This window comes from Eschrichtius robustus, chromosome 12 (assembly GCF_028021215.1).
Source record: "Eschrichtius robustus isolate mEscRob2 chromosome 12, mEscRob2.pri, whole genome shotgun sequence".
Classification (NCBI taxonomy): domain Eukaryota; kingdom Metazoa; phylum Chordata; class Mammalia; order Artiodactyla; family Eschrichtiidae; genus Eschrichtius; species Eschrichtius robustus.
The window spans coordinates 49,964,899-49,979,444 of record NC_090835.1 but is presented as its reverse complement, the minus strand read 5'-3'; the positions used below and the strand labels follow the sequence as shown (position 1 = coordinate 49,979,444).

Sequence of the window (14,546 nt, the reverse complement as noted above, 5' to 3'; positions counted from 1 at the left end):
GAATCATGACATAATCAACCTGAAAATTTTCCTCTGGGTTTAAGACCAATTTTACTGAACAAACAAAAAGAAAAGGCCAGCTGCGGTGTTCTGATCTATCTGCTCCAAGTAGGAGGCTCATGCTTGTATTGTTTCTGAAGAGCATTGTACTTTTTATCAATGTATAAAATTCTGGGTTACAATACAGCAGAATTTTTACCTGAACTTAGGATGCTCTGATTGATTGAATTAAGCAAAAGTAAGCTTTTTTTTTTCACTATTTGGGAGGCTGACGAGTTCATCTCCAAGATTTGGAAATAGAGAGTTAAATTATAAAATCTATGTATAATGGATCAGGAACATAAAGTCACCTGGAAGAAAGAAAATAGCTGTTAGACCAGAGCAGGACTTTCTACTAACATGCCTGGAGTGTGATAATGTGAAATAAGAAAGAACTGTTTCATGGAAAGGGGCCTGGTCAGCCACAGAGGCATGAAAAACAGCTAGAGACAGAGAGTCATGTGCTGGCAGTGTCCATCCTAGGACCAACCAAGGGAAGGAGAATTTTAAGCATTAGCCCTCCATTCCTCCAGGATCAATGGCAAGGCTCTTCCTAGGTACAGCAGGTAGGCAGAGTGTTGACTTAGTTCTTTGATGGCAGGACATGGCACTCTGACACCACAGGTAGGAGAAAAGAACTAATTTGAGAACAGGTTAGAAGAGAACTCACAGTTGAGAGTGAAGGGCTGCCACACAGGGCCACACTGGCCGACCAGGGAGTCAGGGTAACAGCAGCTGGAGCTGTAGGGGCAGCTTACATATGGTCAGCAGCTGGGATTAGTGAGGTTTCCCAGGCTTCCTGTGGGTTAGCTAATTTGAATAATTTCACAGGCTCCAGGGTGCAGAGGCTGTCCCTAGCTGTCTGGTACCTGGCCCCAGGGCGTTTAGGGATGGGGCTGGTACATAGTGCCCCGGAGCATCTGAGCCTCATAAGGGAAGTGGTGTGGGTGTTGATTTAATCAGATGTTTAAGGGGGAACTGACCAATCTCTTGCCAGAGTTTCAAAACTGGTCAAGACATATTTTAAAAAATAAATTTAAAATCTTATATTACACAGAGTGATTTTTACCTTGCATGCCTACTCAGATCAACTGCCTGGAGCCCAGTGTGGGAAAGGATCTAAAGCAGCCTCAGTGGGGAAGAATGCTGGGAAGAGAAGAAAAGAATGCCAGGCAGAGGCAAGAGGGCAGTAGAAATCCCACAAGCCACATGTGTGCTTGCCCAGATGTTAGAGAGTTGTTGTCTTGGATTCAAGTGCCGCCCTAGAGCAAGATCCTCCCCAAAGTGAAAAAGAGACATTAGCTGTCTCTGCTTGATGATTAGAGTATTTAAATCATATCATTAGGGGTCCACTCTTATTCTTTGTGACTGCATCCTGTTTATTTCCTTCATATATATTTATTAGTTATATATACACATTCTATATTTATTAAAAGTTTAATTATGCATTTGCTTGTTATCTATCATTCTCACTAGAATATTAGCTCCAGTGAGGACTTTACTCACCAAAATATACCCAGTGCCTAGTAAAATCACTCTTTCAGAGTCAGTGTTCTGTAATATTTGTTGAATGAGTGGGTAAACAAAACAACAAAGGATAAAGGGATGAATGTAATTCTCCTCACTCACCAAGGAATTTTAGATGCTGGCAGTGCTCTTTTATAGGAAAAGACAGAAACCCCATCACGCTGTCAGGATGTCAGGATGTCTGGTCTTTCTCATAAAATTATAGCTTGTATTCCAATGAGTGCCTTATTCTAATGTGTGGTTTAGTTAACATAGGTCATGGGCTCAGGGACTGTCCACATCTGGGCATGGTGAAGACTGACTCTCTAGACCATAAAAATAGAAGCTGGATTCAGGCAGCACTGTTTTACACCCTTAGAAAAGTCGCCTCTTCCAACCTTGATTCCCTACTTAACAATTTCCACTGAACCATCAGTAAAGTCACTGTAGTTGCTAACACATGGTTTCTTAGGTTACTAGGCTAAATAAAAACTGCTGGAGCTAGAAGGACTTTTCTACATTGACTTTTATCCTTGCTGCTTAATTAAATCCCTCACCTGAGAAAAGAGTGATTTTCAGCCTTCTCACTTTGTGTGGCATCAGCATGATACTATGACTGTTGAAATACCAAAATGCCAGTTGTGTTTAATGCTTCAGGTGCAACAAGCCTGTTGTATTTGGAATCCCCTAAGAAGATAGATATTAACTGAAAATTGAAAATGACAGCAGAGGAGATTGAACCAGAATAGCAAAAGGAGCACACAAATCTACTTCCCTTCTTGCTCCAATCCCTTAAAATGTCAGAAAATATATTTTTTAAAGAATACATCCATCATAGTACTAAAAAATAAGAACACTATCAGAGACCAAAAAATCTTAGGAGTTTCCTGGGAGACTACAGCAAATAGAGAACAAGGCAGATGACCAGAGACCAAAGGATGCTCAGGAAAAAAAAACAACTTTAAATGTAAGAGCACAGAAGAGACACTGAATTCACAACAAGTTCATTAAAGAGCATGATGATGTCTTGGTGACTGAATTGTATTAATGGCCCCAGTTCTTCACCAACCCTGTATCCATACCCTTTGCCATGAGACTTTACAGTTCCTCTCACTGCAGAGTTGCTTTGCCCAATAAAATGAGGCAGAAATGAAAATGTGTCAGTTCTGAGCCTAGGCCATAGAGGTCTTATGTGTTTTTCACATTTCCATTTGCTGCCCTGGCAATGCTATGAAAGTCCAAACTGACCTTCTGGGGTATGAGGAACATGGAATAAGGCAAAATCAACCCAGTCATCCCAGCCAGCAGCCAACACCCAAGAATGTGAGTGAGTCTTTGAGGTTTGGGGGCTGTTTGTTACACAGCATTATCATTGCAATATATAACTGATACAGAGTCCCAACAGTGTTCATAACACCGTGTTACTACTTAGAATGAGAAATAGGCAGCAATGGTGTTTGACTCTAGAATTAAACCATTACCTGTACTCTAAAGAAAGGGAACCCCTGCCCAAGGAGGGCTCCTGTGTGGGCACAAAAGACTGAGAAAGAAAAAGAATTGTGTTGAGATAATTCTGGACCTCCAGAGCTTCTAGAGAGCAGGAGGGAAGGAAAAGATAGCTCTACTTAGAGGAAAATAATCTAACCTTCTCTCTCCCCGGGGTTAAGAAAGCCGCCCTTGTTTTAGCCATTGGGGTGGTGGTAGAAGGCTCCAGACTGCTTGTCTGCTATACTCTCAAGCATCCAAAGATGAGATGCGTCAACTGACACACACTGCTCTCTTAAGCAGAGCCTGAAATTGACCCTCATACATTGCAGATACAGATGTATGTGATAGCAGAGAAACTTGCCCAGCGATTCACACCCTCTGTTTTCAGTCATGAATATAAAGAGACAGCCGAGAAACAGGTGTTGGAGAAAATCCCTTGATATGAAGGAGAAGTAAAGTAATATGATAAAGAACAGGCTAACTAATCCTAGTGGAAACAAATCATTCAATAAAGGGAAGAAATATTGTTTTAAATATATAATAATATCCTCAGAAAGATCCATCATACTATTCCATCCATAACATAAAGTGACAAATGTTAAAAGGAAACTTTCAGAAAATAATACAGAATGCTAGGAAATTCAATTTTTTTATAAATTCTCAGTATTATAATAAATATTAGAAGAGACAAGCCCATTAAGCAATTAGGAAGATTAAATTGAGAAAAATTTTAGAACAGAGTTGTTTTTTTGGGGGGGTAGGGGTTGTTATTGTTGTTGTGTTTTTTAGCAGCATCGGGTCTTAGTTGCGGCATCCGGGATCTTTCCTCGCGGCGCACGAGCTCTTCATTGCGGCGTGCGGGCTTCTCTCTAGCTGTGGCAGATTCTTTACTACTGGACCACCAGTGAGGTCCCAAACAGAGTTTTTTTTTTAAGATAGAAAATGTGTAAGAGAGACAAAAGATATAGATAATTGATCCAGCAGGTCCAACATGTGTTGCATAGAAATTCCAGGAAGAAAGAGAAAAATGAATGGGAGAAAACAGTGAAAAAAATAGACAAGATTTTCCCAAGTTGAAAAAGAGTACAATCTTCAGATTGTAAAAGTGTCATTAGGTGCAGAGAAGAAGGAATGAAAAGACACATCCACACACACACACACGTGGATGTGAAAATCAAATAAGAAGTGGCAAGTAATCACCATATCTACAACAATACCAAGAGCAAAAACATTATGTAATTCTTCAGTTAAACCAAGTAATTCTTGATGAAGGATATAACAGACACACACACAAGTCTAAAACAAAATTCCAGATTATACCAGCATAAAAGGTGGCAGACAAGGGAAGTGGAACTAAGTAAAAATGGTTTCAAGAAGGTACTGAGAAGACATAGCTGATAATAAAGATAATATCTCATTCCAGATGTCATTAGTAAACAAAAGAAACAGCCAAATACATCTATATCTCTATATAAATGTCAGTGCATGAAAAAGGGTCCAGAAGGAGGCACAGGAAACCACTCAACAATGGTCACCTCTGGGCAATGGGAGGAGGATTATGGGGCAGGATATGAAAAAACTCCAGTTTTCATATTTCAGACTTCCAAATTTTAGAGGTTTTTTCAATGCAAAGATGATCATCTACGTATAATATAAAAATAAAGCTAAAGATTATTTTTAAAATACAGCACAGAAATTACACTTGCTTTCATTATCTAACAAAGCTATTTTCATGGGTGGGAAGAACAGGTAAAAGTCATGTTTATTTTAGTCCTATTTATTTTAGGATTATTTGTGTAAGTGAAAAGCTACCACTTCTGACTTTAAAGGACCATCTTTTTCTCTTTTACCCCCTCTACTTCCCCACCCAACTCATTCCTTCTTCATTTTAGGCCAGGAGACATGATTACTCTTCTAGAGGACTCCAATGAAGACTGGTGGAAAGTAAGTATTTCTTTTTCTTTACGAAAAGTCATTTGGTAAATATAATCACAATGAATGCTACAATTGTGGATGCATGCCTCCTTTTTCCTTTCAGGGGAAAATTCAAGACAGGATTGGCTTCTTTCCAGCCAACTTTGTTCAGAGAGTACAACAAAATGAGAAGATTTTTAAATGTGTTAGAACCTTCATTGGGTGTAAGGAACAGGGGCAGATAACACTGAAAGAGAATCAGGTGAGTAAAGCACACAAACTCATACCAAGTATGACCAAAACAGAGTAACAGTCATTTTGACAAATAGCAGTACATGTAAGTCTGAATAAGTGGAGTCACAAGCGAAGTATTCACTTTGAGAAAAGATATTCTTAGTCCAATGATATTAGTGTAGGAGGATCTAAACATGCAAAACCAAAATGTTAGGAAGCTCACTTGCCTTCCCTGGGAACCAAACATATAGATTATATATTATTTACAGAGCTTATATACCTACATTTTTTTGAACTTCTATACATGGCCTATAAATGAGGAAACAAAGGTTCATAGAGGTGATGTGCCTTGCTTAAGGGGCAAAAACTTGGTAAGTGGCCAGGCTGGAACTTAAAGATAGGTCTGCAAGCTTCAAGTCAGTGCCTTCCACTGAGCCATGTGCCCTGGACAATGCGGAACAAACTGGGAATGTCAAGTGCCTTTTGCATAGTTTGGTTCCCAGGGAAGCAAGTGTCCTCAGGGCAAGTGTACTAAGACCAGAAGGGCCCTTGGAAACAAATTCTTGCTCATACAGAAGCCCTACTGAGTCATTCTTGATTACAGGCAATGGAATCACCCTCATCAGACTGAGACCCCATCTCTAATGCCATAAACATCCCACAAAGGAAACGGGACTTTTCCCAGCTGGATTCCACACCAGTGTTTCAAACTTCTCCAAGATTACCCACTGTATCCTTCCTGTTACAAAATCTGGGAAGTCTTTTGAATGAAATACATTCGGGAAGGATGTTCATCTTTATTGGCAAAGCATTATTACATAATTTTGCTAGCTTGTTTTATTTTTTTTCTCAGAATAATCTTGTGCTTCCCCATTTGAGATTAAACATTGTTTTATGTTATTAAAATACAAATCAGTGAAAGCAGAAGGCAAGTTAAAATTTGCCTAAGTTGATCAATTTCCAGAAGCAGAACAGCTGCTCAAAGACTTCTACCAATCCCTTGGCCATATTCCCCCCGAAAAAAATTTTTCTGGGAATGAACTCACATTCTCCACTCTCATGGTTGAACTGACAACCTGCTGGGGTGGGGGTGAGACAAACAACCCAGCATCTTTAATTAGACATGCTTGAGACACAACACAGCATTTCGGCCTGAACCTGGAACCGCATGAATCTACCCGTAATTGTTTAGGAAGGGCTGTAACCCTGATATTTGTGTAGCCTGGTATTTCTAAGGTGTGGTCCTTGCACCACGTGAATCAGAATCACCTGGGAGCTTGCTGAAAATGCATATTTCTTTTTTTTTTTTTTATTCATTTTATTTCTGGCTGTGTTGGGTCTTCGTTGCTGCGCGCAGGCTTTCTCTAGTTGCGGCGAGCGGGGGCTACTCTTCGCTGCGGTGTGCAGACTTCTCATTGCGGTGGCTTCTCTTGTTGCGGAGCACGGGCTCTAGGCACACGGGCTTCAGTAGTTGCAGCACATGGGCTCAGTAGTTGTGGTTCGCGGGCCCTAAAGCGCAGGCTCAGAGTAGTGGCGCACGGGCTTAGTTGCTCCACAGCATGTGGGACCCTCCCGGTCCAGGGCTTGAACCCGTGTCCCCTGCATTGGCAGGCGGATTCTTAACCACTGTGCCACCAGGGAAGTCCCTGAAAATGCAGATTTCTAACTCCATCCCACACCTGCTGAAGCAGAAACTCTCAGGGCAAAGGCAGGGAATCAGCCTTTTTTACGGACGTCCCAGGTGTTCCGATCAAAGCTAAAATTTGAGAATGACCTTCATTTCCATTTCTCACTTTTAAGTCCTATAGTAGTTCTTTGGCAACTGAAGGCATTTTTATTTCCAATTACATGTGGGTCAACAAAAGGCACTGAGATCTCTTTACTCCTATACAAATCTCTATTTTCGATCTTTGTCATCAATGTGGCTACCAAGTTTTGGAAAATATCAGCCCTCTGAAAGAAAATTCCATTTTAAAAATCTATTATTGAGAAAAACTTTTAAATTTGTCTCCACTTTAACGTCTTAAATTATTTTAGGTGTAAAAGTTCAAAACATGCTTGTTGATTGAGGGGAGTCTAATGTAGTAGCAAAACACAGATTCCAGTATCATACAGAAATGGATCTATATCCTGTGTGATTTTGACAAAGTCATCTCTGAAAGTCAATGTTCTCATCTGTGAAATTGGCATAGTAGCATCTATCTCTTGACATGGAGGTGAGACTTACGTGTATCACCTGTGTAAAGCACCAGCACAGTGCCTGACCACCGTGGGTGCTGAGCGGGGTCACTACCCTTGCTGCCATCATCATTCAGAGAAAAGCCTAAATGGGAAATCCATTTACAGTGGCCAGTGCCACCTAAAATTACCTAGTAAACATCAGAAAATAGCATGATATTTAAACTCTAAAAATATAAAGAGACAAATGGTCATTAGCTGGGAAGTAGAAGAAATTAGATCCTGAAAACAAATGTAATGCATCTCTTTGATTAAATTTCTGCCTCTGGGGTTAATTTGTCTCACAATTATTACATTATTTTTTCACAGAACTTTTGCTGCAAATAGAATTAAGTTATCTTTTTGTTGTGAACACACCTAGAGTTTGCATTGACACGAGTATGTTTTCTTCATTTTTGAAATTTAAAAACTATCCTTATTAAATCAACTTAAACACCATAAAACTATGTTTTAATTCATCCATAGTTCCGTCATCCCTAGAGAACTATTTTAATTGATTCTTGTGTTCTATAAAAGCTTTAAAGAAAAATGGATAAATCATTTTTAGATTAATAAAACTAAAATGCTTTTATTGTGGAGAAAATTTGGAAAATACCCTCAAAAATTACAAAGAAGAAAATAAAGATCACAGGTAATTCAGCCATCAAGCAACTATCGACATAAATACTTTCGTGTTATTTCCCACCAGACTTTTCTTCTAATTCTTATTTTGATATCATATTATATTTAGTTTTGCAACTTTTTTTTAAACCTAGTTATTAAATGTTTATCAAAACACATGTTTTAGCAGTTGTATAACATATCATCATGTAGATCAGAGGTTGGGAAACTATAACCAATGGATCAGTCTGGCCCTGTTTTTAAAATAAAGTTTATTAGAACACTGCTGCACTCATTCATCTGTGTATTGCCTGCGTTGCCTGTGGCTGCTTTCACACCGCAGCAGCTGGGTTGAGTCATTGCAGTGGAGACCACGTGGCCTGAAAATGTTTCCTGTTTAGTCCTTTACAGAAAAATTTTGCCAACGCCTAGTGTAGGTGTACAAGAATGTATTAAGTTTTCCTCTATGATTGGATATTCAGAGTTTTTAAAAAACTATTATGGATAACTGCAATGAACACGCCTAAACCTAAATTGTTTTTTATAACTCTGATTACTTGTTTAGGATATGCTTTAGAATTTACAGGAAAACAGATAAACAGTTTTTACAGTTCTTGACACATACTGCCAAATTGCCTCCCAAACATTTGTGCCAATTTACACCCACATCAGCTGTTTATGAGAATATTCAGGTTACCACATCCTTGCCAGAACTGAACGTTACTATTTTTTACATATTTGTATATCATACAAAATGATATCTGTCGTTTTGATAAGTGAATAATATTTCATGTTAATCCTCATTTCCTGGATGGTTAGAGAGGTTGAGGTTTTAACACATTTGTTTTGGACATTTGTATTTCTTTTATGAATAATCTGTTTATGTACTTTCTTGTTTTCTTACACTGCTGGCAAAGTTTTCTATCCTTTAAAGATATTTACACCTGATCTATCATGTGTGGCCAACGTTTCCCCCAGTTGGTCCTTTGCCTTTTGATCTTAATGCTTCTTCCTTCAGGGACTTAATAATGCTTCAGTTGAATCATCTCTGTTTTATCGTATTTCCCTTATGGTTTTAATCTCTTTATTGCTTCCCACTTTATCACTTCACTTCTTCCTAGGAGAATGTTTCAAGATAGTCCCGCACTTCACTTTAATTTTCTGAAGTTTGATTCAGGCTTTCATCACTTCTAACATTGATCTTAATTTAGTGTTTATTTCCTTGTAGTATTTTCTTCTCAATCAGTCCGCTTTCCTCTACAGCAGGTTTTCTTTAAGTTAAGTAGGTTCCCACGTAAACCTAATGTAATCACAGGGGTCCTTATAAGAGGCAGACAGGAGGGTCCGAGTCAGAGGAGATGTGACAGTAGAAGTAGAGAGGAAGAAAGAGAGGGATTTGAAGATGCTGTGCTGTTGGCTTTGAAGATGCAGGAAGGGACCATGAGCCAAGGAATGCAGGTGGCCTCTAGAAGCTGAAGGTAAGGAAACAGATTCTCTCTTAGAGCCTCTGGAAGGAGCACAGACCTAATGACACCCTGATTTGGGGACTCTGATCACCAAGACTGCAAGATAATAAATTTGTGTTGTTTTAATCTACAAAATTTGTGGTAATTTGTTATAGTCACCATAGGAAACAAATCCAGATTTGTTTGGATTTGTTTCCTATGTAAAAGCAAATTTGCAGATGTGATTATGTTGCAGGTTATTGACCACGTGACAGGGAGGTAGCCTGGATTGTCTACATTGGCCAAATCTAATCATTTGTACCCTTAAAAGCAGTGAAATGTAACTGGCTGGAGAAAGAGAGATGCAGCAAATGAGGGCAGAAGAGAGATGAGGCAGAAGGGCAGGTCAGAAAGAGATTAAGTGTGAGAAGGACTCAACCCACCCTTGTTGGATTTGAAGCTGTAGGAAGGGACCACAAGTCAGGGACTTCAGGTGGCTTCTAGCAGCTGAGAATGACCTTTGGCTGACAGCCAGCAAGGAAACAGGGACCTCAGTCCTACAACTACAAGTAACTGAATTCGGCAACAACCTAAATGAGCCTGGAATTGGAGTCTCTCCTAGAGAAATAGAAGAGAAAGAAAGGAATAGGACCCTACTGACTCCCTGGTATTGGCCTTGTGAAACCCAGAGCAGAGAAAACTGGCCAAGCCCACCAGACATAGGATTTAGAGAACTGTGATATAATAGATTGTGTTGTTGAAAGCCACTAATTTCTGGTAATTTATGACAGCAGAAGTGAACTAATACATATCTCAAGTCACAAAACTCCAATTGAGTCAACCGCAAAAGGTATATTTTACTCATATAATAAGATGTCTGGATACAGGGCAGTTCTTGGATTCGTAATTCCGCAGCTTGATCCCATGATCAGGGAGGGATCTAGATTCCTCCACCCCTCTGTTCTGCTATGCTTAAAATTTTAGCCACCTGCCCTAGTGGTCACAGATGGCTGCAGCCACTCCAGGAATACTTGCCAGAACAAGAAAGAGATTTTCTTCCTAGTGCATCTCTTTTAAGAGGAAAGCAACCCTTCCCAGAAGTTTCCGAGCAGATATTCCATCCTGTTTCATTGGCTGGAACTGAGTCCCATGGGAACCACTAAGAATCATTAGCAAGGAGGATAGAAACAGACTTGGACCAATTAGGATTTACCTGAGTCCTGCAGGGTAAGCATAGACAACAGAGCAAAAGTCCAGACTCTGCTGCATGGGAAGGGGGCAGTAATGACTGTTGATATCAACCAACAAGGTCTGCGTCATCTTTTAGGCTGGTAGATATTTATCCTTGGTCCAGCAGCACAACTTGCTTCTGTCATCAGTTGAGCTCAGCTCCAAAGGTCTTATGGAAATTTCAGCTTCTGGAATGGCTGTCAGTCTGGGCGTTCAGTATTTTGACATTTCTTCCCCACCTCCAACTCCCTATCTTTTCACAGGTATTTTGAGGGGAAGACTGAGTCTAAGAATGCTAGGCAAGAAATCTTTTTAAATAAAATGACTGTTCTTCTGCTCTAAGTGGCAGCATATTTAAATGTTAATGAGCTTGGAGGCAATGCAGGGGGAAACCTTAGACATTATCAGCATATGCGCTCCCGGAAGTGGGTTAGACTGAAGGACTTTAGCCAGATAGGACTAAAATGGAACTGAGCCAAGACGGGCACTTAACCGGCAGGTAGTAGATTTCTGAAACATGAATCAGATACCAGTCCATTGTGTGCCCCAAGCCTCAGGAGTCACAAATCAAGCTCTTTAAGTATCCTAATACTTAATCATAAAGCTCCTTATTCTGTGTAAAAGAAGAACCCTCTCTGTTGATTTCTGTTGGTGCCCTGCCTACATCCCCTTCACTAGGTGTGTGCACCCATCTTGCAGCTGCTATGTCAGCAACTAACAGCTCATAGCTGCCCCTTCTCCAGCGAATACCCCTTGGTGGAACAAGAGCTGCCTCACCAGAGTTAACGCCTCTCACTCCGCAGGTCAGCCAGTGACCAAGGACTAACGTGGGGTCCAAAATGCCAGACCCCTTGCTTGAAAGTGGGTCAATCCTATGACACAGTTAAGGCTCTGGAGCTCGCTGTGGGATCAGGCTGAGGTTCACCTCCAGCTGAGACCACACCCTTGCCTAGCTCCTTCTCCTGGCCCATCCTGCTTCCCTCACGTCCCACCTCCCGAGAGCACTCCCACAGCAAGTCACTTGCACAAGGATTCCTGTCTCAGGCTCTGTTTCTAGGCAGTCCAACCAGGGACAAAACTCACCACCCTTGGAAGCAGGTTCAGCAGGAGAAACTCACAACACACGAACAGCCTTTCAAAACCGCTTCTCATTGACAGCTGGCCACAGCCACCCTTACACGCCCTGCAATGGCCTGTTAGTGGTGAATGACAAAATACCCAAATGGATCTTAACCACCTCCTTTTTTAAGTCCAGCATAGGTGGTCTTTCTCTGGCATATGCAAGATGATAGCATCTATTTTCTTGTGACCAAGAATGAAATAGCTTCCTTTGACTTCCTGACATTATATGTATAAACTTCCAGGCATATGACAGGAGCCTGCTACATGATAGCCATTATTTTGGATTTTAAAATAATGTATTGAGGACTCAACTGCGTGCCGCATGCTAGGCTCTGTGATAAGCATTATCTCATTCTGTCCTCATAGGGACTCTTCAGGGGGACCCAGAATCATCAATCCTGCTTTACTGATCCTCATTCATAAAGCTGAATCTCAGAAAACATTCAATGCCTGGACCTAGTTCCAAACCCAGGGCACTGCTTAATTTCTTATCAAATATTCTTCTCACCGAGGCACGATTTCCCTAAACCAGTCTCCCTTTTCCAATTTGGTGTTCCACTGACTTCAACCAGCGGTGATTCAAGCCGCGGGTTCTAGCTTCTTTCCCATTGACACGTTTCTTTTTTTCTTCCTTTTTTCCAGATCTGTGTGACTTCTGAAGAAGAACAAGACGGCTTTATCAGAGTCCTCAGTGGAAAGAAGAGAGGTCTGGTCCCCTTCGACGTTCTAGAAAACATCTGATTGCCAGCCCCTCCTCCTTTTGCAGTCGGCAAACTGCGGTGATGCCTCACCTCACACTGTGTTAACCCAGAGGAGCTGCCGCGCTGACCCGCCACCCAGGAAACAGTGAGACAAGACTCAAGGGTCTGAGACTGTGGGGGAACAGCCACAAGGCAGGAGGCGCCTCCCACAGCACACCCAGGCTACCCAGAGATGGGCGTGAGGCTGAGAGAGTCGGCCAGCAGAGCCGAGTGCCGTACCCAGCAGGCGGTAACCACCGCCGTCCCCCAGGACTCAACTCCCTCCCTGTCCATGTGGTGTCAGTTAACCCGCTGGAGGACGCTCCAGTCTGTGGAGTGGCCCCGGTTGACGCTCAGATCCACGTAGCCAAGTGTGATTCTGGTTCCAGACCTTTGTCCCCAGTACCGACCAATCAGCATCATCACATCTAAGCCCGCAGCAGTCTCTCTGCAGAGCATCAGGAAGCCCTACTTCCTAGCCCCCGGTACTCCCCGCAAGCCCCCCTCGCTGTGATCGAGCTGTCTCTCTGGCCTCCGAATAAGTCCTGGTGGCGTGCGTTAGATGTGAGGGATAAGTTGATGAGGCACCAACTGCAAAGATCTGATCTGCCCCAAAATTGCTGTCAGGCAGTCCCTCCTGCTACTCTAGTTACCGACAAAGGTGACGGAGGCAGGATACGAGGCATGGAAGGAAACAGTGGGCCCAGTGGGGTAAGGTGGGGCAAAGAGCTCTTAGTTATTGATGATTATACAGCCCTTTCAATTATGAAGTCCTTTCCCCAAGGAGATGGAGCTGGGGAAGTGAATGTGGAAAAAAGTCTCCATGAGTGCTTCATCTTCATTTGACATCCTCTGTCTGGGGACAGTTTCCCCTCCTGCCATCCTGTAGGACTCCCTTTTGAAGGGAGTTTGAGCCCACCTTGCCGGGAACCAGAAACACGGAGGAGAACCAGAAACAGCATCTTAGGAGAAAAGTAGCCAAATAGGAATCCATTCTTCTTTAGGGCAGAATATTATGCCCCAGCAGATATATAAAGTGGAAAATAATCCTTAATGCTTCATCCCTCTGAAAGCAGAGGAACTTGGGGCCTATTAAGCATCAACTAGAGGAATCTCTATTACTCTGTATTTGTACTAATGTTTACAAGAATGCAATATACTGTGATGCCTTCCTCCTCAAGCCTCCTCCTAGCATTCAAACTTGCATCTTATCAGTCATTAATGCAGTTAAACTTCAATTCACAATGACCTTCGAATTAATGTCAGTTTGGTTTATTTTGTTACGGAGCAATAAAATCATTAGAGCAATTGGTTTTTAAAAGACTTAAGTGGATGCATCCTGTGCATGTAAGCATTATTTCCCAAACCAAAGCATCATTAGTCTCCGTTTATTTCTTTTGTTACTGCTCAGTGTGAAGTTGGGAGCTGAGACGGGATGGCTGCTGGTTTCACAGTAGTTTGGATGCCTTACTCTCATTTTAAAGCCAGCATCCAGAATTTCCTCCCTCTCTGATACAACATGCAAAACTGAGTGTACAGAATCAAGATGGATTCTTCGAGAGCCAGGGTGGATAACATGACTGCCATTCCATAAAATGGAACGCCAGAATACAAACACTCTTTGCCTCTAATTCAATATTCCATTTAATAAAGACAACACAATGGCTGGAAAGAGCATAGAAAACATGTGTCCTGATCTCTTCTTTCTGGTGGAATATCCACTGAAGCTTTTGGGTACAGTTTTGTTACATCCTGTGCAAATTTAATTTGTATTTTAAAAAATCAGTTTTCCTTTCGAAGTTGAACAGAAGGAGGCTACGGTAGCCAGGCTCCAAGGTGATCCCCTCAATGATCCCTGCTTCCTGATATTCTTGACTTTGTTTAGGCCCCTCCCACACTGAGTCTGTGCTGGTCTTATGTGGCCAGTAGACTACAGCAGAAGTGATTCTCCATGACATCCGTGGCTAGGTCAAAAAACTCCCTGAAGCTT

General features: G+C 41.6%; 1 protein-coding gene across 4 annotated transcripts in view; it reads left to right on the top strand.

Moving 5' to 3' along the window:
* Window positions 1-14,240, top strand: part of STAC (SH3 and cysteine rich domain) — a 100,368-nt gene extending 86,128 nt beyond the window's left edge. For 2 of the 4 annotated variants that reach the window (XM_068558586.1, XM_068558585.1), the window contains exons 9-11: window positions 4,926-4,977; window positions 5,072-5,209; window positions 12,459-14,240. In XM_068558586.1, coding sequence (XP_068414687.1) covers window positions 4,926-4,977; window positions 5,072-5,209; window positions 12,459-12,557 — 289 coding nt within the window. In that variant the 3' untranslated portion in view covers window positions 12,558-14,240. Of the gene's footprint in view, window positions 1-4,925; window positions 4,978-5,071; window positions 5,210-5,785; window positions 6,510-12,458 lie in introns of those variants that run through there. The other 2 variants (XM_068558587.1, XM_068558588.1) reach the window with 2 other exon arrangements.
* The last annotated feature ends 306 nt before the right edge of the window (window positions 14,241-14,546 follow it).